Source organism: Silurus meridionalis, chromosome 15 (genome assembly GCF_014805685.1).
Source record: "Silurus meridionalis isolate SWU-2019-XX chromosome 15, ASM1480568v1, whole genome shotgun sequence".
Lineage (NCBI taxonomy): Eukaryota > Metazoa > Chordata > Actinopteri > Siluriformes > Siluridae > Silurus > Silurus meridionalis.
Window position 1 is genome coordinate 23,216,522 of NC_060898.1, and position 26,890 is coordinate 23,243,411.

The window sequence follows — 26,890 nt, forward strand, 5'->3', positions numbered from 1 at the left end:
GTTGGTAATACACTAAGACGTCATGGTTTAAAATCATGCATGGCACGGAAGGTTCCCCTGCTTAAACCAGCACATGTCCAGGCACGCCTTAAGTTTGCCAATGACCATTTAGATGATCCAGAGGAGTCATGGGAGAAAGTCATGTGGTCAGATGAGACCAAAATAGAACTTTTGGGTCATAATTCCACTAAACGTGTTTGGAGGAAGAAGAATGATGAGTACCATCCCAAGAACACCATCCCTACTGTGAAGCATGGGGTGGTAGCATCATGCTTTGGGGTGTTTTTCTGCACATGGGACAGGGCGACTGCACTGTATTAAGGAGAGGATGACCGGGGCCATGTATTGTAGATTTTGGGAACAACCTCCTTCCCTCAGTTAGAGCATTGAAGATGGGTCGAGGCTGGGTCTTCCAACATGACAATGACCAGAAGCACACAGCCAGGATAACCAAGAAGTGGCTCTGTAAGAAGCATATCAAGGTTCTGGCGTGGCCTAGCCAGTCTCCAGACCTAAACCCAATATAGAATCTTTGAGGAGCTCAAACTCCGTGTTTCTCAGCGACAGGCCAGAAACCTGACTGATCTAGAGAAGATCTGTGTGGAGGAGGCCAAAATCCTCCTGCAGTGTGTGCAAACCTGGTGAAAAACTACAGGAAACGTTTGACCTCTGTAATTGCAAACAAAGGCTACTGTATCAAATATTAACATTGACTTTCTCGGGTGTTCAAATACTTATTTGCAGCTGTATCATACAAATAAATAGTTAAAAAAATCATACATTGTGATTTCTGGATTTTTTTTTTAGATTATGTTTCTCACAGCGGACATGCACCTACGATGAAAATTTCAGACCCCTCCATGATTTCTAAGTGGGAGAACTTGCAAAATAGCAGGGTGTTCAAATACTTATTTTCCTCACTGTATATATATATTTACAAACACTAGACTACATGTCCTATCAGGCACTCATTCTGTCACCTGACTGTTTTTTTCTGATTGTTGCTTTTATGGAATTCAGCACTTGTATTCAAGTCTCACTTTACACCTCATTTATTGTCTCGTGTTTGTCTGTCTTGGTCGTTGTTGTCGGTTGCTACTCACACACCTCTAATTCTTTTCTTTTGTCTAGTCATTACATATTTTGTTTCTCTGTTTTTAAACTACAGTAATCCCCCGCTTTAGCGCGGTTCGAATCTGGCGCCCCGGTTTATCGCGGAATTGCATTTGCCACATAACTTATTCATTTGGCTGATAGACTGTAAAACTTATAGGGAATTTTATGTTAAAATAATTACATAAATTAATACAAATATAATTATTAATTATAAAATAAAGTCAAATGTTAATACTGTAAAGTACTGTATACATAAAATACTGTACAGTACACATACTCAGTATAAATGTGATAGTGAACTGTTTTTCTACGAATTTACTCAAAATTTATCTCACTATATTCTTGCGAATGTTATCTGTGTGTGTGTTTAAAGTGTGTAGGAGCATGATTTACGGCTTAAACAATAAAAAATACCCATTTTTGGGGTTGCGTCTGTTTATCATGGTTTATCGCGGGCGGGTTTGGAACATACCACCGCCATAAATGGGGTATTACTGTGTCAGCTCTCTTGGGTCAGATTTGCTCTGTTATATTTTGAAGGTCACTCTGCCTTTAGCGAGTTCCTGCCTGCCCTTCTCCTCAACTCCATCACAAATCCTTGCAAAGCACGACGCAAATGAGACTTTACTCTATCCTGTGAGACTTTACTCTATCCTCTATGCTCCTGTTCCACTGTAAATGTCACTTTGCCTACTTGCTTCACTGGGGACGTTGCTCAACCTACCTTTTCTACTAAAGGACATTGCTCTGCATTCCTGCTTTACTGAGGACATTGCTTTTGCCTTCTGGCTCTACTAAGGACATTGCTTTTCCTTCTTGTTCTACTAAAGACATTGCTTTGCCTTCCAGCTCAGTAGAGGATGTTGCTCCACCTTCTGGCTTGAGTATGGACATTGATCTGTCCTTCTGCTCTGTTGAGGACTTCAAACTTCCTTTTTGATTGGTTGAAGAATTTTGCAAAACTTCCAGTCCTCTGTGAACCACGCATTGCCTTCTAGCTCTGATTAGGACTTTACTCTGCCTACCTGCTCCCTTCAGGATGTTTAATCGGATTTCTGCTCCACCGAGGACATTAACCTTCCTGATGTGTAGAGTTTGCCTCTTTGCCTACTTGATCCTTACTAAACTAAACTTCCACCACCTTCACGGGGGTCATCAGGGATGAGATTGCTCCACCTTATTGCCTTGACAAGGACTTGGATCTTATCCAAGCTCTATGAAGGGCATCTTGTCTTGCTGTCTAGGACCCCTTTTGAACGTATTTTACACTTCTGGAGCTGCACATTGAAGCAGTCAGTTTTTTTAGGATTATACAAAAATGGTGGACTGCGTTTCCCATCAGCCACTGCATATCACTGAATTCTCCAGCAGTGTCACATTTTCCTGTTAGTGAACATTTCATATTTAAGTCTCATTTTGCAGCTCTGTCTGTGTTGTCGGTTTCTACCCACGCCTCAGGTTACTGTAATCCTGTTTCTTCCCAGTCATTAGGTCTTTTTTTTTTTTGCTTTGTGTTTGCAACAGAAATAGGTTTCGGCTTAGTCAAATTACTGTTGTACAGTATATGCAAAAAACTAGCACTGGTGTCATTAGTTCAGAAGATCTGAGGACCATCTGAGGACAATATGTTTAGATCTTTACTGCATGTGTGTGTAAGGAAGATTAATGAAGTGGTTTGACAGGAGGAACGTCTGAAAGACTGGAATGTTAAGCAGAAATCTTTTATTTCTCTTTTTGCATGACATCACTGGTGTCTCTAGTAAAACTACTTGAAGGTGGTGTTCAATTTCTTGATGGTCATTGAATAATGATAAACGATGGAATATATAATATAATACACCCACTCTGTGTATTTTCATTTCATTTCTCTCTGCTGTTTTCTATTCAGAGAGAGCTTTCAGCAGGAGGAGGTTCTTGGCCAGAGTGTCGGGTGTGTACCCTCGCTTATTGCGACAATCTGTGTGTCCTTTGACCGCTGGCTCAGGAGAGGAAGACGAGTATGGAGGGAGGGGTGGTACTCTACCTCAGCTTGACCTCTTTATCATGGTTCCTCTACATCCGGTCCTCGACCTGCAAATCCCTGAGTAGGGACAATAATCAGTGTAGCACAACATACAGACTGTGGTCTGTAGCTGTACTTTACATTCCATAGCTAAATGAGAAGGAAGCCATAAGACCGAGCATGCAATATATAGCATAGCGTTTTATTTATAAATTTATCCTTCATATAAACCGGAAATTGTTTTCACTGATTTCAATAATGGCCTTTGATTTACATTTATCTCATTCATATAACTGAGCAGTTATGTGATTAAGGGCCTTGTTCAGGAGCCCACAAAGTGCAGCTTGGTGTGGCATGGATTTGAACTCATGACCTTCAGAGCCAAAGTCCAATACATTAACCACTAAACTACAACCTTCCTGCATTCACTTCTGCCCTCGCTCTCAATTGTGCAGTTCTATACAACAATTTTTAAATCACACAAAGGTTTGCAAGACTTGTATCATATACAACCACAAACAAAACAATTTTAAAGACCGCTATGTGCAATAAATTGGAATAAGATAATTTTTTTTTTTTTTTATTATAATTTATGTAAATTGTGTAACCTTTGTATTCATTTCTATTGAAATTCAATATGTGCTTTAATTCAGATTCCCAGAGCACAGGGTGGTCTTAATCGAACCACACCACCACCACGTGTTCAGAGTACAGTGCCAAAATCACATCAACGACCTTCATTAGCTTTTTTCACTGCCCTACTCTCACTGCTTATCATCTGCTCATTGTCTGTTACTCTAAACACACCCTTGATTAGAAGGATAATAGAGTCTATTTGTTCCCGTTTAAACCGTATGATGGATTGGCAGTGCTTCCGATAAGTATTCATGGGATAGTTTTTAGATAAACCCTGACCATGACCTTGATAGTGCTCTTATGGATGATGCTTGATTACAGCCATGAATACAATCGCTGATGTTGCGAAATCATATCTAGCAATTATAATGTTCAGTAAAATCCAGCCCCATTTTCAGCTCTTATACTCCACCACAAGATCAACGGTCCTTTATATGCTCTCCCGTGGAACTTTCTTTTTCTTTATAAAGCTAGAAGCTGTTTTTTGATTGCACTGTGCAAACCTATAAATATAATTATAATATTCAAAATCTCATATTGTCTGAAACGATGAAGGACCAATAAAAACAACACACATCAAATTTCATTTCAAACGGATCAGCATTTAAATGAACTGATTTGTCTGCTCGGTAAATTGATTAAGAAACGAGTGAATGAGATCAGATTAAATTTTTTGGGGTTTTTTTCTCTCCTGATAAAGATGTTGGAGAGAAAAGCTGCCTCTTGGCCAGAAAATGGTCATTTCTTATTTATGTTGTTTATTTTGTCACGGAGTCCAAGCAAATGCCAATCATGCCTGGGTGCATAAATTCTTAATTAGGTAGTGTGGGGAGAAAATGATTTATAGTTTGGGGTTTTAGTCTGGAAGAATTCAGTCTCATGGGTCATATATATATACACTGTATATACTGTAGTTTCTGTAAAAAGTTTTTAAAGTTTACAGAGACACCTTTATGTTCATTTTCTATGGTAATTTAACAGCATAAAGATGTTCCAGTTTATTTGCATTGAAAAATTCTCCCTCACCATGATAGATATCACTCCAGACGTCTGTCTGCTCTCTAAATAACACTTACAAAACTCAGACGTGCGCTTCGGCTCATCATCTTCTTGTACGTCGAAGTCATTTCCAATGAGCCGCAGTACAAACGGAACTGCACGTTGATGACGTATGGAATGGGAGCCATGTTTGTTTACTTTCACTTCCCGGAACCTTCTCTGCTCCAAAACAACCCAAAAGTATTAAACTTCCACCTCTATGTGTGAGTGTGGGGGTAAGGGAGTCTGATCACATCTTTTCTCCTGTTCTCCTTTTTACACAAGTTAAAGGCAGAAATCTCACATTTGAGCTCCACAGAACTTTCTTCCCCTCATTCAGTGTCCAATTCTTGTGTTTTTGCCTTTTACTAAATTTGTTGCATAGAAACAAAAGCAACATGAACCTGTGTCTCTTAAACACTATATTTTATATTAAGTAAAAATGACACTCTGAGTCAATTCACACTCACGTTTGTTTCCCACTCAGTGTCCTTTCATGTTCAGGGGCGTTTCACACTCAGGGTCATTTCACATTCAGGCCATTTCATATTCGTGGTCCTTTTACGCTCTAGATCGTCTTACACTCGAGGTCGTTTCATACTCGGGGTCATTTCCCACACGTGGCCGTTTCACACTCGGAGTTGTTTCACATTCAAGATTGTTTCACACTCAGGGTTGGGTCATGTTACACACACATGTTACATTTGGGGCCTGTGGCAGCGGGGTGCGAGTGGAGGGCAGAGCCGGACGGAACAAGCGGTAAGAAACACCTGCAGCTGATGAGAGTAATCAGTGCGCTCTGATTCAGTCCAGCAACACCAATAAAGAGGAGAGAGATGCCAACCTCGAGGAGAGTGCCACCAAGCAGAGAGACGTGAGGAAGGGTCACCGAACGGGGACTAAGCGCGAGCGGGTGCCGGTGGAAAGACGTGTCGTCCGGCGAGTGATCTCGGGTGGACGCGAGAAAAGGCGTGCCGGCCCGTGAGGAAACTCGGGCGGCGCCAAGAGAGAAAGCGTCCGATCCGCGAGTGAGACGGGCGGACGCCGAAGGAAGCGCGTGCCGATCCGGAGGAGACTGCCGGCGAACGTCGGGAAGGAAGGGCGTCCCGAGCCGCGAGTGTGCGGGTGAGCCCTGGCGTGAATACTGGAAGGGAAAGCGCCAGGGTGAAAACGAAAGCGAATAAAGATGGCTCTGCTTTGTGAACCATTGCCTGTCTGTCTTTCTTCCAGTCCGGGGTCATTGATTTTGTTACAGTGGTGCCGAAACCCGGGACTGGAAGAGGGGTATGACGCTAGGGAGACTACACCATGGAGGGAGCGGGACCAGGTCAATGAGGAGAGCAGCAACAGTCACTCCATCGTCTGCCACGCCTCTTCAGGGAAGTCCAGATGGCGGTGTATCCAGGGACAGGCAGTTTCTCTCTCTCTCTCTTTCGCACCCTTCGCTACCTTCTGCCTCTCGTGCTGCGGGGGGGGGTCAGCTCAGGCCTGACGGTTCCCTGGCCTGAGTCGGGCGGTGGGGTATGTGGCAGCGGGGCGCGAGTGGAGGGCGGAGCCGGACGGAACGAGCGGTAAGAAACACCTGCAGCTGATGACAGTAATCAGTGCGCTCTGTTTCAGTCCGGCAACACCAATAAAGAGAGAGATGCCAACCTCGAGGAGAGTGCCACCAAGCAGAGAGACGTGAGGAAGGGTCACCGAACGGGGACTAAGCGCGAGCGGGTGCTGGTGGAAAGACGTGTCGGCGAACTTCGGGAAGGAAGGGCGTCCCGAGTGTGTGGGTGAGCCCTGGCGTGAATACTGGAAGGGAAAGCGTCAGGGTGAAAACGAAAGCGAATAAAGATGGCTCTGCTTGGTGAACCATTGCCTGTCTGTCTTTCTTCCAGTCCGGGGTCATTGAGTTTGTTACAGGGCCGTTTCAGATCTAGGGTCATTTCACACTCAGTGTTGTTTCACACTCAGGGTCGTTTCACACTCGGAAGAGATCAGGATCTCTCACTGTGTATGGCAGATCAAAAGCAAAACTAAACTGCTTTTGATCCCTAGTGATTTATTTCTATGTCAAGATCTGTGATCTCTTTGACCAACCCCCTGATCTCACCTTCAGTCACTGCACACAAGCCTGGCGTGGCCATGGACATCATCTGTCCTTCTCCTCACTTAATCTAACATAGTCTTAATCTACTATTCATCTGTTTTCTGTCTGGCCTACTACAACTTGCTTTCTGCAAATCTGCTTCTAAAAGACATTCGACCTCTGCAGCTGATACAGAATGCAGCTGCATTTCTGGTTTCCTCCTACACCACCCCATTCACCATGTTTCCTCTAATGGCTTCCTGTAGCTGCCTGCATCAGATTTCAAACATTGATGCTCACCTTCAAAGTCAAAAACAGTTTACCACTACTCTATGTCACAGCACTCATCTCACTCTGCACTCTCCCTCCACCTTCTATTACCGATCCCTCCATCCTCCACCACTGCTCCCTCCACCTTCAACTATTGATCCCTCCATCCTCCACCACTGATCCCTCCATCCTCCACCACTGCTCCCTCCACCTTCTATTACTGATCCCTCCATCCTCCACCACTGCTCCCTCCACCTTCTATTAATGATTTCCATCCTCCACCACTGCTCCCTCCACCTTCTATTACTGATTTCCATCCTCCACCACTGCTCCCTCCACCTTCTCTTACTGATCCCTCCATCCTCCACCACTGATCCCTCCATCCTCCACCACTGCTCCCTCCACCTTCTATTACTGATCCCTCCATCCTCCACCACTGCTCCCTCCACCTTCTCTTACTGATCCCTCCATCCTCCATCACTGGTCCCTCCACCTTCTATTACTGATTCCTTCATCCTCCACCACTGCTCCCTTCACCTTCTATTATTGATCCCTTCATCCTCCACCACTGCTCCCTCCAACTTCTCTTACTGATCCCTCCATCCTCCACCACTGATCCCTTCATCCTCCACCACTGCTCCCTCTAACCTCAACTACTGATCTCTCCATCCCTTCGAACCTAATGTAGTTAGCTGTAGTTTAATCCACCCAGTATTCCTAGTAACTCTGTATAATTTTAACATTAAATAGAATTAAACATAATGCATTTATCTTCACATCCACAAGTTATCTATCTCAATATTCCATCAGTCATGTATCCATGTACCAGGCTCTTCTTCTGACCAACCCTCAAACTGGTGTCACGGAATTCATGGAAAAGGAAACGACCTCTTTCTTTGCCTTTTCCTTCCTCTTTTTCCATCCACACTATAACTACTGCAGCTTCACCCGTCTGTTCTTCACTCCTGTCTTCCTCTGCGTCATGGCAAACACCGCTCTCTCGCTCAGCAATGACAGAAAGATGTTTTGTGTCTGCCTTTGATCAATGAAAACAAAAAGGAATTCACCACTCGAATCCGGCTTCATTACTGTGATCATAAAGCTCGTGTTGAGAGCAAAGCAAAAAAGAATGAAATACATCACGAAAAAAAACAGGACACAAATCTTTAATAGCTTTTAAAATGAACAAGCTTGCGGATTTCACACACTTCAGCGGCTAATGTACAAAATGTAATTAGCTACATAATTCACAAAATAAACTAACTAGCATATTTTCCAAGCTAATTTCAAATATGTAACTAGCAAGCTAATTTATCAGGTTAATTTACAAAATGTCAGCATTTTTCTGAAGTACAGCATGTTAACTTTAAAGTTTCGAATACTGTAGTAAAGTACATTAAATATATTTTTGTCCTCTTTCGTCTTGTCAGAGTAACTCAATGTGTATTGACACTGTAGTAGGACACTGTATGGGCAAAAAAATTGGGACACTTGACTTTTCCACCCATATGTTGTTTTTCCTCAAACTGTTACCACAAAGTTGGAAGCACACAATTATATGTCTTCCCTACAGATGGAGTAGGAGACCCAAACCTGTTCCACTGTGATGATGCCCCATGAGCCAGCTTTATTGAGATCTGCTTTATATGGGATGCATGATGTGAGGACTCCAACCTTTAGTCAACACATTTGGGGTGAATGTGAATGGTGACTACACCCCTGGTCTCCTCACCTTCTCACCTACATCAGGACTTGACTTTAATAACACCCTTGTAGCTGAATGAGTCTTCACAAAATTCAGTGGAACATCTTCCCAGAAGAGTGGAGCTCATCATAACAGCAAATGGCCACTAAATGTGGAATGGGACATTCAAAAAGAAGCAGATAGCGATCATATGGTCAGGTGTCAACAAACCTTTGGCCGTATTGTGTATTATAATCTCCGAATTAATCCTGATTTGCTTAAATGAAGGACGTATTGTACTGTACACAACACTGTACACTCCCTCCTGCACTCTTCTTGTGCCTCGTCTGTAGCGTGAGTGTTTTTTTAGCATGTTTGTTTGCCTAAACAAACTACTCACTGCGCATAAAGAGTTATTTATTAGGATCTCCAGGAAAGACTACACTGTAAAAAAAAGCGTAAAAAACGATAATGTCTGTTAAAAACTAGAAGAAAAAAAAAGTCACAGAAAAAATGTAGATAAACATTTACAGTAAAAACAGTCATTTCCTTTCCATAATTACTGATTATTACCGTAATTCTACATCAAATATTTTTTATAAAACGATTAAAACTTTTATTTTGATATTAATTGTCAGAATACAGTTATACATCTTTAAAACATAATAATTATCTTTAAAGAATGATTTTATAAACGTTCAAGCACAGATAATTACTGTTACTAAAAAAAACACACTGTAAATCTAAATGTAGATAGAAACTAAAACATTATTTACATACACTAAGTGTAAAACTAAAGAAACTTGTATACAGTATGTAGGTTAAACTGCAAACATATTTGCTTTAATAAAAATAAACAAAAATGTTTTTTGTTGTTTTTTGCAAATAAAAGATTTGGTCAGCATTTAACATAATCATCTTAGCAACATTTTTTTGTTTTTTTTGCCATTTCTTCCAGTTTTTACTGTGAGAATTACAGCTTTTTAAAACCATCTGTACACAATAAACGTAACAAAATATACACATTAAACATTGATATTAAACGAAAATTAAACATAAAAAACACCACCCAGGATGCTGCTCATCCACTCATCCACCACCCAGGAACTCACCCAGGAAACAATACCAGCAGAATGAACCGTTTAAACATTAATGAATTTTATACAAGCATACTGGAAGACACTAAAACTGTGTATTTAAGAGAAGATGCTGACAATGCAAGAAGCTGTCTCTTCTACTCTCCATTCGAAGTCTGCAATGTTTCTGAGCACTGACGAGCGAACCTTCTGCTTCTGCAGTCACTAAAGCAACGCTGCAGCTCTCATGCGTCTGTTTTCTGAAGCAGCTTCTGCACCTGACGCACGTCACGAGGACTCGACTTCTTTGATGGACCCTTGTGAGGTCTGTCCTGAGTGGAACCTGTCTTTGAGAACCTCTGTATGACCCTGAACACTGTACTGTAACTCAGTTTCAGGGTGATACCGATCTTTTTATAGCCTCAGCAACAATTCTAATTCTTAAATCCTCAGAGATTCTTTACCATGAGGTCCATGTTGAACATCCAGTGGTCAGTATGAGAGAATTGGACTCAAAGCTTCAAATTTTAACTGCTCTAATACAAGATACACACATTTGTATTATTCTGAGAAGCAGACAAAAACATGAACATGATGAATAGGAAATGTGGGTTCGCCTGGTAACATGACGTACAGCTGTTATCACTGAGGGTGGACTCACTTCTGTTAGCAGTTATTTTGACAATAATGGCTGTATGTTGTTATTTTTAGAGGACAGTAAATCTGTACTGATTTACAAACTGCACATTCACTACTCTAAAATATATATCTAAAAAAGGTAAATATTGTAATCTACTGAATAGGAATAGAAAGTTCATGTCTGTCGCCAATACCAGTTGTCTTCCAACAGATACCGAAAGAGCAACGTCTGCTCATATTGCTCCTGTCACTTCATAAATGCTGCAATGAAATTACCATAATTGAACAATTGAGTTGTCTGATCTATCCATCTATGGATTTGCATAAATACATGCGCCGTTTTTCAGCAGGAAATACATTTTCTAGTCCACGTCTTACCTCTGCATGGACTCCAGAGTTGCACCAAGTTCCACTGGAAAGCTTATGTCCAGGCAATAGTAGGTTACAAACATCGTTAGAAGGGCATGCCCATTTGTGACGCCATCTTTCACGGTGGTCTGGGATCTAAACGAAAATACAAGGAAACTACAAAAGCATTAAGTTACAAGAAAACTAAAATCATGACTGTTAAAAGACCAGAATATTTGACTTGCATGTCATTCAGTTTGGCACGAGTATAATCCAAGTGACTCATGTGATTTGAAATGCAATAAAAATGCAGTTGTAACACTTAATCCAACTTTCATACATATACAATACAACAAAGCTGTAAAGTTAAACCTCATTTGTCCGTGCATTCTGACACTTTTATGTGGTCTGGATGGACAGTAACATGTTATGATTTGATACTAGAACCATTAATAGTTGATTATAAGAAATGCTTGTCATATTAAAATGTTTGTTCAGAAGCTTTTTTATTTAACGACCTGAGTAACGTTTATTACACTGACGGTAGGAGCAGCAACTTATCTGTGTATCTGTGGATAAAAGTCTGATTACACGGACATTTTCTCTGTCTGACCACCCTTTACATTAACTTTTCGAAAACATCATACCACAAACAACGCTGCAAGGTGTGCTGAGCAACTCACATGGCTTTTTAGCAACAATCATGAACATCTCAGCCTGTTCTTCATTGAAATATTTCAGAAGAAGCATCACACATACTGCAAGATCAGCATCTAGATGCTTTGCTTTGGCTGCTAAAATGTCCTACTCTTCTTTTCAATGGGACAGGGGAGGTATGAAATGACTTTTTTTACATTGACTTGAAACAGCTTCTCAGTCAACATCCATGCCTGTTAGATGAACCATCTGAACCATCGAACAGATGTGACCACTCTGTTACCAGAACAGTGGTTTCCATTCCACTTATTATATTGCTTCTCTGAGTGAAGAAGGTTGCCACTATTTTATTTTCAATACTTTTGGTGTTCTTACTTTTGTTTTTGTGCATGTACTTTAATTCTTCTTGTAGACATTTCTGAGTCTTCACAGTTTCACCACCAGGTGAAATTCTGTAATATATAAATTCTGTATAAATTCTGCCAATTTATACAGCCATAGGTATCCACTCTTATCTTGGAAGGTGGATCTTCTCCCTGACTTGCGCTAGATGTTTGCCTTCTCAGGTAAAGTGAGATTTCCCCCTTTTCATGTTGTCGACTCTGCAACTCTGCAGCTGCTTGGTAACAGAGTCATAACAATCTGCTACCTACAATTTGATCTTCAATAACATCTCTGAATGAATGAGGATACGTTGATACAATCTTCCTGGTGATGTTTCTTCCCTGGTGTAGGGCAGATGGTCAGGATCTCGACTACCATCAGCCGAACCAGTTCACGTCTTTCACGTCCTGTGTTCTGCTCTTTGTTTTTCAGCTTTCTGGTCATTTCTGGTGGCATTTTACTCCTGGGTATCTCAAAATTAAAATGCCAGTTGTTGTCCACTGGAATGATTCTATGAGGAGTTGAGACCACTTGAGCTTGAGGTGGACAACAGAAAGTTGAAATTATCTACACAAAAAGTATTTAAATTTAGTTTTACATTTTAGAATTCACTACAGGCCCTGGAACATTTTCAAGATCACAGCATTTTAATCCAAGTAGGTTTCAGATATATTCAATAAAAAAGTATTATGCCGATAAATATCTATTGTTTAATTATTATTAATTAAAGGAATAATTGGAATATATCATGTTTTTTTTAAATCCAGTCTAAAGATTTAATCACATGCTTGTAGATGAACCTCATCCTTCTCAGCTGGATAGAAGAGACATCATAGGAATTAGGGTTGCTCAATTATGTTGTAAGTATATAACATTTTACTGTTCACTTATATTTACTTACAATTAAGTATATTTGCCTAAAGCTTTAATCCGTGCAACAATTTTCGAGCTTCAATCGCCCTCAGGGTGTTAACAAGATCCGGCTCCTGGACTGGAGAGTCTCCAACACCAGGTCTTTTGAACTTGACTTCGGCAGCACAGAGCCAATGAAGTCAGCAATATCACTGTCTACGTCACCCATTACTGAGGAAAAAGGGGTCAGACTTATAACTCAGTGTTAGCATAACATTTTTTACGTGTAATGTATTCTTCATTTCTTAGCTTCAGAGGCAGCCGTGTCACTATTAGCTTTGAACACTTTGTGAGTTGTATATTTGAAGGCGTTAAAAAAAAAGGTTTTAAGTAAAAAACGTTGATTTTACCTCGCAAATGTGTTGCTTCCTCTTATCTTAGACACATCAGAGAAGTGCGTCCTCATTCCCAGGCGCTGCCACCTTTTCAGGAGTGTTCCGATGCTTTAAAAACGATTGTTCTGCTCTGTTTTTTGTGCTTTTTTGCGATGGTTTAGCGAACAAATTAAATTAGCATAGTTTTTTTAAAACATTTAACGATTGCTTCATTTTACTTCATTTACAAAATTATATTGCACACCAAAGGCGCAACAGACTGTAACATATTGTACAATCATTATTTATTAAGTAGATCAGATTTTGGTGTATTACAGACAAACCGATATACAGAAGAATAAAAAATATCCTGTGTATATTTGGTTTTGGAACTATTGCCTTCTATATAGAAGATATTAATAACTGGCTTAAAGTCCATGTTGTTTTCTAACTTGTATAACCATGATGTCTAATATTTTTGTATTGTGTAGTCTCATTTACTTTATTTACTTAATAAAAACACAAATCTCACAATAAAGCCTGGTAGTAGGAAGTGCAAAGATGAGCTATAAAGAAACCATGTGAAAAAGTATAATAGACAAAAATGTCTACTAAGAAAACTGAAAACCTTGTTAGTCAATGGAGCGATTGTTGTCATAGCACATAGAGTGGTTACACTCTATTCTGATGGCTTCCTGTTGACTTAGCATTGCAACAACCTGAACAAATAAAAAAAGGAATATAATTAACTATTATTATACCAATTTAACTATGATAGCTCAGTTGTTTTACAGATCTCTGATAATCCGTGACAAGATTAGTGGTGTCAGCAGGGTAATTAGAAAAAAAACTTTTCTACAGTTACTTTTATTTTACATTGACATTAGAAATCTGATTAAAAAACAGATATTTATTGTATTGTGCTTCTACAGAATTTATTTGTTAAATCATGTTACATGTTTCAATAAACAGTTGTAATTTTAATTAAAGTTTCTGTTATCTGCAAAAACTGTAAAATAAACGTAATTTTTTTACAGTGTATATTCTAAATCTAAACCTCAGGAACATCGAGTGTTTGGATTATAGATTTAAATAAAAGCTGCACCTTGAGGAACAAGACTTTCAAGTGTTCCACAATAGAACAAAATTTGATATTCAAATAATATGAGGACTGTCAGGATTATTGTTTTATTTTGGTTCCTGCTGTATCTATCTCGTGTTTCCTGCTATGTCTCTACTGGTTTCAGGTTGCACTATGGTTTGTTAGTACATTTTGACCTTTGTATACATTCAGTTTGTAATAAACACCTAAAGAATTGTGAATCTGTTGACCTGGTGTGGCCTTGCTCCTGTTTCCTGATCCCTCACTTTCCCCTGATTTGTTTGACCCTGAAGCTGTTTTGCCGTTTGGATTCGTTTTGCCTGCTCTTTAAAAAAAACTGCATTTCCTTCTCGATCTCTCCATCTCGTTGGCATGTACTCTAGAGAACATCATGTCTTTGTCAAAGAATAATTCATTTCCCGGTATATATCTTGATAAAAATTTTCCGAACAAGTCATGAGGAATAAATCGTGTCTTTGTTTTCACGAATCTCATTGGAATAGGAAGCGAAAGCATTCAGTACATTCGAGTTTATTTAGTTTCAGTGTTTACAGCACATTGCTAAAGTATTCATACGCTTTGAATATTTTCACATTTTGTCACGTTATAACCACAAACTTAAATGTATTTTATTGGGATTTTATGTGATGGACCAACACAAAGTATCTGGAAGATGTGTTCAGCCCCCTTTGTGGAACCACCTTTCACTACAATTACAGCTGCAAGTCTTTTTGGGTATTTCTCTACCAGCTTTGCACATCTACAGACTGTCATTTTCGTCTATTCTTCTTTGCAAAACAGCTCCAGTTGAATCAGATTGGATGAGAACTGTTTACAGCAAGTCTTGCCACATGAATATGCTTTGATCTCAACCATTCCATTGTAGCTCTGGCTGCATGTTTAGAGTCGTTTTTTTCTGCTGGAAGGTGAACCTCCGCCCCAGTCTGAAGTCTTTTGCAGCCTCTAATAGGTTTTCTTCCAGCATTACCGTGTATTTAGCTCCATCCATCTTCCCATCAACTTTGACCAGCTTCCCTGTCAGTGCTGAAGAAAAGCATCCCCACAGCATGATGCTGCCACCACCATGTTTTACGGTGGGGGTGGTGTGTTCAGGCTGATGTGCAGTGTTGGGTTTTGTTAGGGTTCAATTTTGGTCTCATTTGACCACAACACCTCCTTCCACATGTTTGCTGTGTCCCCTACATGGCTTGTGGCAAACTGCAAATGGGAATTTGTATAAATTTTTGTCAACACCTTCACCTTCTTGCCACTCTTTCCATTTTCTTATGATGGATTGAACAGTGCTCCTTGAGATGTTCAAAGCCTGGGATATGTTTTTATGACAAAAACCTTCTTTAAACTTTTCCACGACTTTATCCCTGACCTGTCTGGTGTGTTCTTCAGTATTCATGATGTAGTTTGCTCACTTATGTTCTCTTGCAAACCTCTGTGGCCTACAGCTGTAATTGTCCTGGGATTGAAGTACACACAGGTTAACTGGAATCACTAATTCTGTGACTTCTAAAGGCAGTTGATTGCACTGAATTTTATTTAGGAGTATCAGAGTAATGGGGCTGAATACATCATAAACATTGTTTATGTTTATAAAAGCTGAAAAGTCTGTCTGTCTGTCTGTCTGTCTGTCTGAGGCAGGAAACACACACACACACACACACACACACACACACACACACACACACACACACACACACATATATATACACTAAATGCAATTCAGAATGTTCATAAATCCCCCAAATGAATTATCTGTATATTTTTATGAACTAAACATATTACACAAACCTGCCCAACAAATCGCATGAGAATTTTTATTTCCTCTGCAACTTTCACTGATATAACTAGATATTGCTTAACACATTTATGCAATTGTAATTTCTGTATCACGTCGGGTTCTTGAGACTCTCCATCTGCATTCGGGCTACGCAATTATATTGCAGCATAAGCAAAAAAGAATCAATGCTGCTCTTTTACATAATTTTAATTATTAGATAATTAATGCTACATTAAAACTAAACCTCAAACTCTCTATGAATCATTTTCTTTTGTGAAATGTTCCCACAATGTCAAACATGGCCACACACACACACACACACACACACACACACACACACACACACAGAATAATCTTTCAGAAATCTTTTACATTAGTTATCCAGAACAGCATGATTCTGACAAAGTGATGTAACGACTCACAGGTCTATATCATGCTGTTGTTTCCATAGCAACCGTTTCTTTATTACAGTCGCTTCACTTAATCTGAGTGTAATATTAATGGAAGGAGTCTCCAGTGGCAGCGAGCGATTTCCTCAGGATGGAGGAGTTTACGCATCACATTGTGTATTTTATTCCTTTATTATTAAGCAGCCGTGAGGGACGGCGATTCGAGCCAACACGAGTAGTGAAGACAAAAACATGAGGGTGAAGGTTGAGTAAACAGAGCTTTGTGTAATTTTCTGATCTTCGGTTTCCTCAGGAAGGTTTATGCAGACAAGATTGAGCTGCCTGGGCACCAACCCCGAGGAACACAATGAAGGAAACCTGCACCCCATGCGTCCTGCAGGAAGACCGGCAAGAAATTCAGCTTATATCGGTTCCTCTTCAGTAAAAAAAAGTTTCATGTGGACGTCTAAACGCGTGCATGTCTGCGAGATGATTGTGGTTTTCGTGCTAGATATCGCCTATGTATCTTAACCACTTCCTCGTTCGGCAATCACGCATTACGCTTCCTGTCTAGAAAAGCGTCTCTTGCTTGACGCGAACCAGAATGAGAAATGGTGCAGTATAGCTTTATAGATGTGGTAAAAAAAAAACACAACCTTTAAATTATTGAGCTGGTAAAGGTTAGGCACCATAAGTGACATTCCTATTGTTACCCCCCACACGCACACACACACACACACACACACACACACACACACACACACACACACCGCCACCCCAACCGCTGTTTGCACCATTGGCGGCCTAGGTCTAGTTTGCCCGTGCCAAGAAACAGTACTGAGACAGGACACGCTGTAACATGGTACCTCAGTAGATAAAACAAATAACTTCTGATTGAGTTAAAATGCCAGCACCACTAATCCCCTGCAGGGCCCTTGAGCAAGGCCCTTAACCCTCAACTGCTCAGTGTATATACTGTACATGAGATCAACATGAGTTGCTCTGAATAAGGGCATCAGAATGTAAATATACACAAGATAAAAATAAGACATGAGATGACAAGATCAGATAAATATAAGACAAGCGTAGCGAAGAGAAGACAAGATGAGACAAATACAGAACAGCATAAGAGAAGATGAAAATAGCAATGGACACAAAACAAGATAAAACAAGAATAAAGAAGACAAGTTTGGATAAGACCAGAGGATATCCAACGGTAAACGTCCTCCATTGATGGTACAAATGATTCTACATCATGGTTCTACATTGTCTGTAGGATCGACCTTCATAAGTCAGTGTGCCAAAAGACATCTTCCTGTGTACGTCAGACACTGTGCAGCCGGGGATATTTCGACCACGTGCGTTACTACATTTGCGATTTCATCTTTAAGAGCATGTTAGAATGTAGCCAGTGTGAATTTCTGAGTCAAACTGGGAAAATCTCCCACAGAGACGATTGATACGGTTCGGCAAGTTCACGGCAATGCTGCAAAGAGTCTTTCGAGGTGTTTTGATTGTCACACGCACTTCAAAAGCAAAAGAACATCACTGGAACATGACGAGAGATCAGGAAGACCTTCACCAAGCTCAACCCTTAAAAATATTGAAACCGTTCAGCTAGTTGTGCATGATGATCGTCGGAGAACGGTCTACATTACTGCCGTTGTCGGCGTGTCATACGGAACAGTCCAGGCGATCCTCACGTGATTTTAACTTGTTCACATTAGGATCAGAAGGAACGTTGCATCAAAGTCTACAAAGACTTTCATGTCGAGGATCATTACTGGTGACAAGACTTGGGTGTACGGGTTCAACCCTGAGACGAAGCAACAGTCTGCACAGTGGAGAGCCAGTCATCAGGTCTGCACTCGACCGAGTGCATGCTCACTGTCTTTTTACACATTCACGGAATTGTGCATCGAGGTTTTATCCCCAGGGGCCCCACCGTTCTACTGCCAGGTTTTAAGGCATCTGAGGGACCCCACAATTTATGAGAACAGGACCAAGATGGAACTCTCGGTTTCTGCCTGACCTCCACCACCATCTGCTGTAAATATTATTTATATATTATATAAACGACAAGTCAAATATTTACATTTCCAGATTGTTAGATTTATAATATAAATCTGTACCTTAATAAAAAAAAGAGTGTAAAACATGTTTATTGTAATGTAAATACTGGAATGTCCCATATTGTCTACATCCCAGAAGTCTCCAAACGTCAGTAACACCGGACACTTTTTTAAGCAACTTTCTACACAGGACAGTTCTCGATGATTGTCATTTTGTTATAAAAACACACAGAGGAGCGTCTTTCCCGAATTTGGCAGCATTGAAGCGTTTGATGTTCCCGCCACGTTTCCTGTTCAAGTCCGTCGCGACCTCGAGTCGGCTTCCTGATTTTCCGGCAATGAGAACGATTTCTGTACATTCTTTTTTTTAGTCAGGGGCGTCCTTAATGGCTACTGCATCCGAACACCTCAATTCTGAAAGACATTTAACATCTTCAGCTGATCCAAAATACATCCACGTGACTTATTTTCGAACTTCACCCTTAGGGAGCGTCTGCTAAATGCCATCAAAGTGAATGTACAAAAAAATATAATATGAACAAAAGCTGTTAAAACTAGGAAAACTTGCTTAGAAATGTTTATAGAAACTTTTAGGGCACTTTATTTAAAGCGCCGTACATTCGAGGCGGGACACGTTTGAGCAGGTGAAGGCTGAAGGTGTCGCTTGAGGATAAAACCGGCGTGTGAACTCAACAACCAGGAATTTGAAGCGTGCAGAGGGAATATCGCCATATTTCTGTTCTAATGTAAACTTTTTACCGTCAGATCAGGTCAGACTTCCTGTGCAGAATAATTCACATAGATATATACAGAATCTTACAAAAGTGAGTGCACCCCTCACATTTCAGCAAACATTTTATTATATGTTCTCGAGGGACAATACTATAGAAATAAAACTTAAATATATTTTAGAGTATCAATGTGCAGCTTGTATAGCAGTACAAATTTACTGTCCTCTAAAAATAACTCAACATACAGCCATTATAGTTTTAATAACTGGCAACAAAAGTGAGTACACTCTCAGTGAACATTTCCAAAGTGTCAATATTGTATGTGAGCACCACATTATTCCTCCTGGGTGTGGAATTCACCAGAGCTGCACAGGATGTTGCTGGGATCCTCTTCCACTCCTCCATAATAACATCACGGAGCTGCTGGATGTTGGGCACATGGAGTTTCTTCACCTTCCGCCTGAGGATCCCCACAGGTGCTCAATAGGGTTCAGGTCTGGAGACATATTTGGCCGCTTCATTACCTTCACCTTCAGCTTCCTCAGCAAGGCACTTGTCATCTTGTCGTGTGTTTGGGGTCGTTATTATGTTGAAAAACATTTTCCATGTAAAGATGCTTTGAGACAATTTTTTTAAAAGTGCAATACAAATAAAATTGAATTAAATTGAATTCATTCTCAAATCCTAAGAGACTCTTTACCATGAGGTCCATGTAGAACATCCAGTGGTCAGTATGAGAGAATTGGAAGCAAAGCACCAAATTGTAACTGCTCAAATACAAGATACACAAATTTGTATGGTTCTGACAAGCAGACAAAAACATGAACATGATGAATAGGAAATGTGGCTTTGCCTGGTTACACGTTCTCTGTACCACTAAACTGCACATTGTTTCATTTCTGTAGTAATTAACCTGCGCTACAGAAAGAGTTGCAGAACAAATTGTTTTGGAAAATTGCCACTTTATGACAATACTTTATTATCACCAGTATTGTGTACAAGAAGGAACAAACATAACGAAATAGGAGGATGTTCTAAAAATGTGAATATATATATATATAAATAAATAATTAAGTACAATTGTTTGGTAGAAATGTTTCGTTTTTTTACAATCTAGACATCCGATATGTCTGATCACAATCTGTATAAATACCATAATTAGCCTTTCATTTATTTCATTCGAAATGATTTCTAAATAAAATGTTAGTCTTGATGAATAGAGAGAGATGTCTTATTTCCTGCTCATAATCTTCTGATCTAAAGTGGTGAAACTGAATCCACTGAACCATCACTTCTCTTTCCACCATGTCACAACAGAATTAGATCTCGCAAAAGTAAATGAACTTGAGTGCAATGAGATCTACACTGAGATGTTTTCTCCAAAACAGAACCTCAACCGGGGTCCGCCTTCAAAATCCAGGAAAAAAACGTCCTGAAATAAATAAAGGGCCTCAAAACCTCCACTTGACTTTCAAGATGAAACCAAGAAAATGTTCCTCAAGTTCTTTGATTTTTCTTTTGTTTCTTTCCTTCTAGTTTTCCACTTTTTCTTAATTTATTATACAATATAATTCTTTCTTTCTTTCTTCTTTTTGATTATTATCATTCTTATATTATTATAGTTCTTTTTTTCTTTCTTTATATACTTAAATCTTTCACTCTCCACTTTTTCTTTCTTCTTTTTTATTTCACAGTACACATTTTTTCTTTGCACTTTTTTCTTGGTGTTTCACAATATACACTTATATAGTGTACTTCTTTATTTATTTCCTTCCTTTATTCCTTCCTTCCACTATAATTATTTACTTTACTTTGTTTCATTATACACTTTATTTGATGGCTGCAACAAATGTTTATCACTGTGTAGCATCATGTCTTCTGTGCATATAAATCTAGAAATTAAGGAGACCAGTTGCTGAAGTTTTGTGAGAGGAACATTGTCCCATATGTGTGTGATAGAGCATTCTAGCTGCTCAACAGTTCTGAGTGTCCTTTGTTGTGTTTTTCGTTTCATGAGGCACCAAAAGTTTGAAATATGCAAAGCCTTTCCTGAAAAAGTCGTTTTCTGGATGAAAACATTTGTTGCTCTAAAACACACACACCCACACACATGCATATATATATATATACAGTATATACTGTTCAGCATTGATGGAACCAATGTACAATCTGCCCATTTCACAGGCACTAATGCACTCCCATACAATCAGATTTGCAGCTTTTTGAACTGAGAGCTGATAACAAGCCACATGGTCCCTCTCCTCTTTAGTCTGGAGGATATGTTTCCAAAAAGAAATTAAAATTTTATTGATCTGACCACAGAACATTGCCTCAGTCCATTTTAAATGAGCTTTGGCTCAGAGAGGATGTTGGCGTTTCTGGATCATGTTCACGCATGCCTTCTTCTTTGCAGGATAATAATTTAGTCTGCATTTGTGGATGACAGGGCAAACTGTGTTTACAGACTATGATTTCTGGAGGCGTTAATGAGCCCATGCAGTGACTTTCATTACAGAATCATGACTGTTTTAAATGCAGTGCCGCCCGAGGGCCAGAGGATCACGGCCATCCGATATTGATTTTCACCCTCGTCCTTTGTGTGTTTTCTTCGGATTCTTTGAAACCTTTGGTGATATAATGTCCTGTATATGATGAGATATTTAACTGTTTTGCAATTTAATGTTAAGGAACATTTTTCTCAAATTCTTCCATACTTTGTAGACACAATTTTTTACAGATTGGTGAAGCTCCGCCCATCTTTACTTCTGAGAGACTATACTTGCATTCACAATATTCTTTCTTTCTTTTTCCTCTCTCTATCTCTCTTTCTCTCTCTCTATTTCTCTCTCTCTTCCTACTTTCTGTCTGTCTACCTGGAATTTCTCCTGCTTAGTGATCAGGAGAACACTGGGGATGAGTCACAGATCCACTTCCTGAATTATGGAGATTTCTTTATTAACATAATAATATCATTCACATACCCGGAATAAATATGAAGCAGTGTCACTGCTGCTCTTTACACTTTACTGATATCATGCTGCACTACAGTATCACCTTCTTTCTTTCTGTCTTTCTGTCTTGCTTTCTGTTTTTTTTTCATAATATCTACCTTTTTTTGTTTCATTCTTCCTGCCTTTTACCTTTCCTTTTATAATACTGTACTTCAATTGTTCTTTTTCCAATTTGTCTTTTCTCCTTTTTTATTCCACAGTATCTATTTCTTCCTGACTTCCTTCCATTTTTTTTTGCTTTTCACAATTTCTTTCTTTCTTTCTTTCTTTCTTTCTTTCTTTCTTTCTTTCTTTCTTTCTATCTATCTATCTATCTATCTATCTATCTATCTATCTATCTATCTATCTTTCTTTCTTTCTTCTTTCTTTCTTTCTTTCTTTCTTTCTTTCTTTCTTTCTTTCTTTCTTGCTTGCTTGCTTGCTTGCTTTCTTGCTTTTTCTTTATATCTCTCTTTCTTTCTTCATTTTTTTATCTTTATTTCTTTCTAGCTTACTTGCTTTTATTCATGCTTCTTTCTTTCTTTCTTCCTTTCTTTCTTTCTTTCTTTCTTTCTTTCATGCTTTCTCTGTTTTCTTTCTTTCTTTTTCTTTCTTTTGTTTTCGTTCTTTCATGTTGAAAGTATTGCCTGGCCGCAGAAACCACAAAAGCCCCATATATAGACAGCGTACACTGGATTAGTTGCTTCCTTTTGTCTTAATCAGAAAGAAGACACTATCACTCTTTTTAAACACACTTATCTGGAGTGCCGCTTCTGGTTGGCTGGTTCAGGGTGTGAGGTCACCAGCTGCTATAAGACTCTCGCTGTGTGTAAGAGGCACATTCAGTCATCGAGACCTCGTGTGTTCAAATGCCGTGAGTGCTCTGAGAGAGAGAGAGCGAGAGAGCGAGAGAGCGAGAGAGAGAGAGAGAGAGAGAGAGAGAGAAAGAGGGGAAGGAAGACAGAAAAGGAAAGTAGAAAGAGGAAGGGCACATGACCCAATAAACACCCCGTTCGTCTTGAGAAGAAGACAAACAGACACTGACTTTCTGAAAGGACATTTTTATGAGGACTTTTATCTAAAGGATTATTTTATGGCTTGAAGAATTGACAGGAGTTCCACCGGATGAGTGTCAATACCTCTTTAGGTGAGTACAGACTTAAGATTAATGTTCTTACACTCTTACACAGATATGATGACCTATTATGATTTGAGATGATGATCTGCAAGCTTTTTGGCTGACTGTAAACATCTCAACCAGTGGTTTATGTTTCAGAAGGTTATGCAGGTTTGGGGGCTGTTCAGGGGCTGGTTCACTTAATTTATCAGACATTCTTTTCAAATCAAAGTCCTTATCAGTTCACAACTTTATGATTTGATGTGTTTTTGTTGGGGTTTTTTTGTCAGGATGCACAAGTTATCAGCACTTGATTTTTGTGTGAAGCTGCAGCAGATATCTGATAATGTTTTTTTTCATAATTTCTGTCCTCCTCAACATTTTTTTTAAAGCTGAAAATTAAACACCACTCGCGATTTGTTTCTTTTGTTTTGTTGATGATCAATTAATTGTCTTGATCTTATTTTAGATGGTAAATGATTTCTTTAAAGCTCTGATGCTGTGTAAAATTCTTTGTGTCTGTAGATCATGGAGGAACAAAATTTGAATTGCTCCAATGAAACCAACCCTCATCCTCATCAGCCCTACAGTGATGCAGAGACTGTGATCCTGGCCACTGTGATAGGACTCTTAGTCCTGGCTATCGTCTTCGGGAACATTCTGGTTATTACAGCGATCGCACGTTTCCAGCGTCTGCAGACGGTCACTAATTGCTTCATCAGCTCTTTGGCATGTGCTGACCTGGTCATGGGGCTTCTAGTTGTGCCCTTCGGGGCTTGTGATATCCTCCTCGAGAAGTGGAAATTTGGGAATTTTTTCTGCAAATTCTGGTTGTCAGCAGACGTACTGGGCGTAACCGCTAGCATCGAGACTTTGTGCATCATAGCCCTGGACCGCTACCTGGCGATCATGTGGCCACTTCGATACCATACGCTTCTGACCAAACGCCGGGCCTGTTGGGTGATTCTGATCGTGTGGATGGTGGCTGGTCTCATATCATTTCTGCCTATCCACATGAACTGGTGGGTTTCGAACAGTACCAATGCGACATGCTGCCTGAATGACCCGACCTGCTGCGAATTCAACATCAACAAAACCTACGGGTTTACGTCCTCCATCATCTCGTTCTACGTCCCACTCATAATCATGATATTTGTCTACACCCGGGTCTACCGGGAAGCTCGGCGGCAGCTCCGAAACATCTACCGCGTAGAAGGTCACATTCGGAAGCAAAACATATGTGGGCAGGATGGGAACGAGGTTCGGAATCGCAAGACCAGGTTCGGCCTCAAAGACCACAAAGCCTTGAAGACGCTCGGGATCATCATGGGCATCTTCACGCTTTGCTGGCTGCCGTTTTTTATCTTAAACGTGGTCATGTTGGCATTGGGAACAGAAGTCCCCGAGTTGAGTGTGTATAAAGTCTTGAACTGGATAGGTTACGCTAACTCGGCCTTCAACCCAATGATCTACTGCAGGAGCCCAGAGTTCAGATGTGCTTTCCAAGAAATCTTGTGCAGAAAAAGGCCTCCATTTTCAAACAAAACGGAATATATTTACAGCAACCAGACTAAGTCAATGGGTTTATCGGACTGTGGAACGGTAGAGCTCGGGACCTGCTCATTACCTGCTGGTTCCTCCAACACCAATGGGAATTGTAACAGAACACAATGTTCCTCCATGATTTAACTATTTATTGTGTATAGAAATCCCATTTCTTAACATTTTTGTTTCCCCTTGCCATCGCGTTTGGATTTGAAACATCAGAACAATTGGGTAAGAGAACAAACGGAATACGATACGTGCCGCACAAGCGACCTTTGCTCCGAATATCGAGCAGATATAGAGTCCGATACGAGTGCGGAGAAACGACCGCTTCCATGAATATTTAGGTACAAGGTATAGGGCAAAGCTTGACATTTGGAACGTGTTTCTATACTACAAGGACACACGTTACACGTAAGCTACCTCATGACACTCTGGCACATGTCTTCACCACCATAAACACTTCCAGGGAAAAAAAAAACTCCTAATGAACACTACGTTAAATGAGTGTAGCTGATCTGAGACCAGCAACCTTATTTTATATTATTCATTTTCTTACACTTACTACATTCCATTCAAAGGCCGAAGTGTGTATTTTAAAAGCAGGGACTTCTTTACATATTATTATATATATATATACACACACACACACACACACACACACACACACGCACACATACATCTGCAATCCCTTGTCTGAAGGCGAAGGAAATCTGAGCTTCTGACGTGACGAGGAGCAACAGGTGAAGGTTTGCTGGCTTGCTGTGCTATAACCAGCTGCACTTATGAAAAGGGGAGGAACAAAAAAAAAAGTAAAAGTTGCCCAGTCTGCGTACTTCAACCTTCCCCTATTAACATTTCTATTCTATTCTGCAGTACGACGACGTTCTAATATAACAATTGCGATTGTTTCGAAAGGCTTTGGATACGGACAGAGAACTCTGTGGTATTTTCTATAATCAGTGCACATGCATCGATCCTCAAACGTCGCCCTTTCTGTTTCTTCGCCGCCTCCTAGTTAGTCAGTGTGTCATGTTTACAGAGATTCTTGAGCAAACTGTCCAAAAGGGCAGCCAGGGAAAAAAAAAAGGAATCTCCTGATATGGTTCCACTTAGGTTGGTGTTTGTGTTTACAAAATGAATGAGGGAATTTTATGTTTAACAGAATCTGGTTCTTATTATAGAGGAAGGTGTTCTGGTCTTTCTGTCTAAACTGAAGTGGTTTTTTTCTTTTTTTACATGACATGACCAGTGTTTCCTATCTGTAGGCATGTATGTGTGTGTGTGTGTGTGTGTGTGTGTGTGTGTGTGTGTGACAAGCTTGCTGCTACAGGTTGTCTGATGCAACATGCAAGTATTTACAAACCATCAGGTCGAGTGGGTTGTTTTACTTTAGGTTTTGATGAGGTTATACAGCGTAAAGCACAAATAAATGGTACTGTAAATTTCTTCGAAGACGGATTGCACACTGTATATAAAGTACATAGGAGATATAAATATATATATAACTATAATTTATTGTCCCATCGACATCCATAATGTAAGTGAATGTTACATTGCATTTGAGAACCCTGTTTAATGTCATTCCACCTAAAAGCTCTTAATTCTCTTTCTCTCTCACACACACACGTTTCCACTGCACTGCGAAATGCTTTGTGTGTTTTTGCGCCTCTTTTATTTTGTATCGTCGAGGCACTTTGTTAAATGTAAAATGTGAAATGTGAAGAATTAAACAGTGGTTGTGTAAAACACAGGTCGTGATGTAGTCGTCATGGACAGAAGGAGAACTCGTTCCACCATCTAGTGGTCACTCGAGCGAAAGTGCTGATCGTGTTTGGCAGCGATGGTGGATTTTATTGATTCGGTTAATTGTTTGCGTATGTCGCGGTCGCGCCACGAGGCCGTGTTATAAAGATACTAGAGGATAAAAGAGATTTGGCTTTTTACTATAATCCCAATTTTGAAAAAAGATTTTGCTAGATGTCAAATGTGGGAAGAT

At 39.9% G+C, this 26,890-nt stretch overlaps 1 protein-coding gene across 1 annotated transcript; it reads left to right on the forward strand.

The window, feature by feature from the left end:
* Positions 1–23,085: 23,085 nt before the first annotated feature.
* On the forward strand, positions 23,086–26,642 carry adrb2b (adrenoceptor beta 2, surface b). The gene is made up of 2 exons (XM_046868631.1): positions 23,086–23,376; positions 23,872–26,642. Exon 2 carries the CDS (start codon positions 23,875–23,877, stop codon positions 25,033–25,035), a length of 1,161 nt encoding a protein of 386 aa, XP_046724587.1. The 5' UTR covers positions 23,086–23,376; positions 23,872–23,874; the 3' UTR covers positions 25,036–26,642.
* The last annotated feature ends 248 nt before the right edge of the window (positions 26,643–26,890 follow it).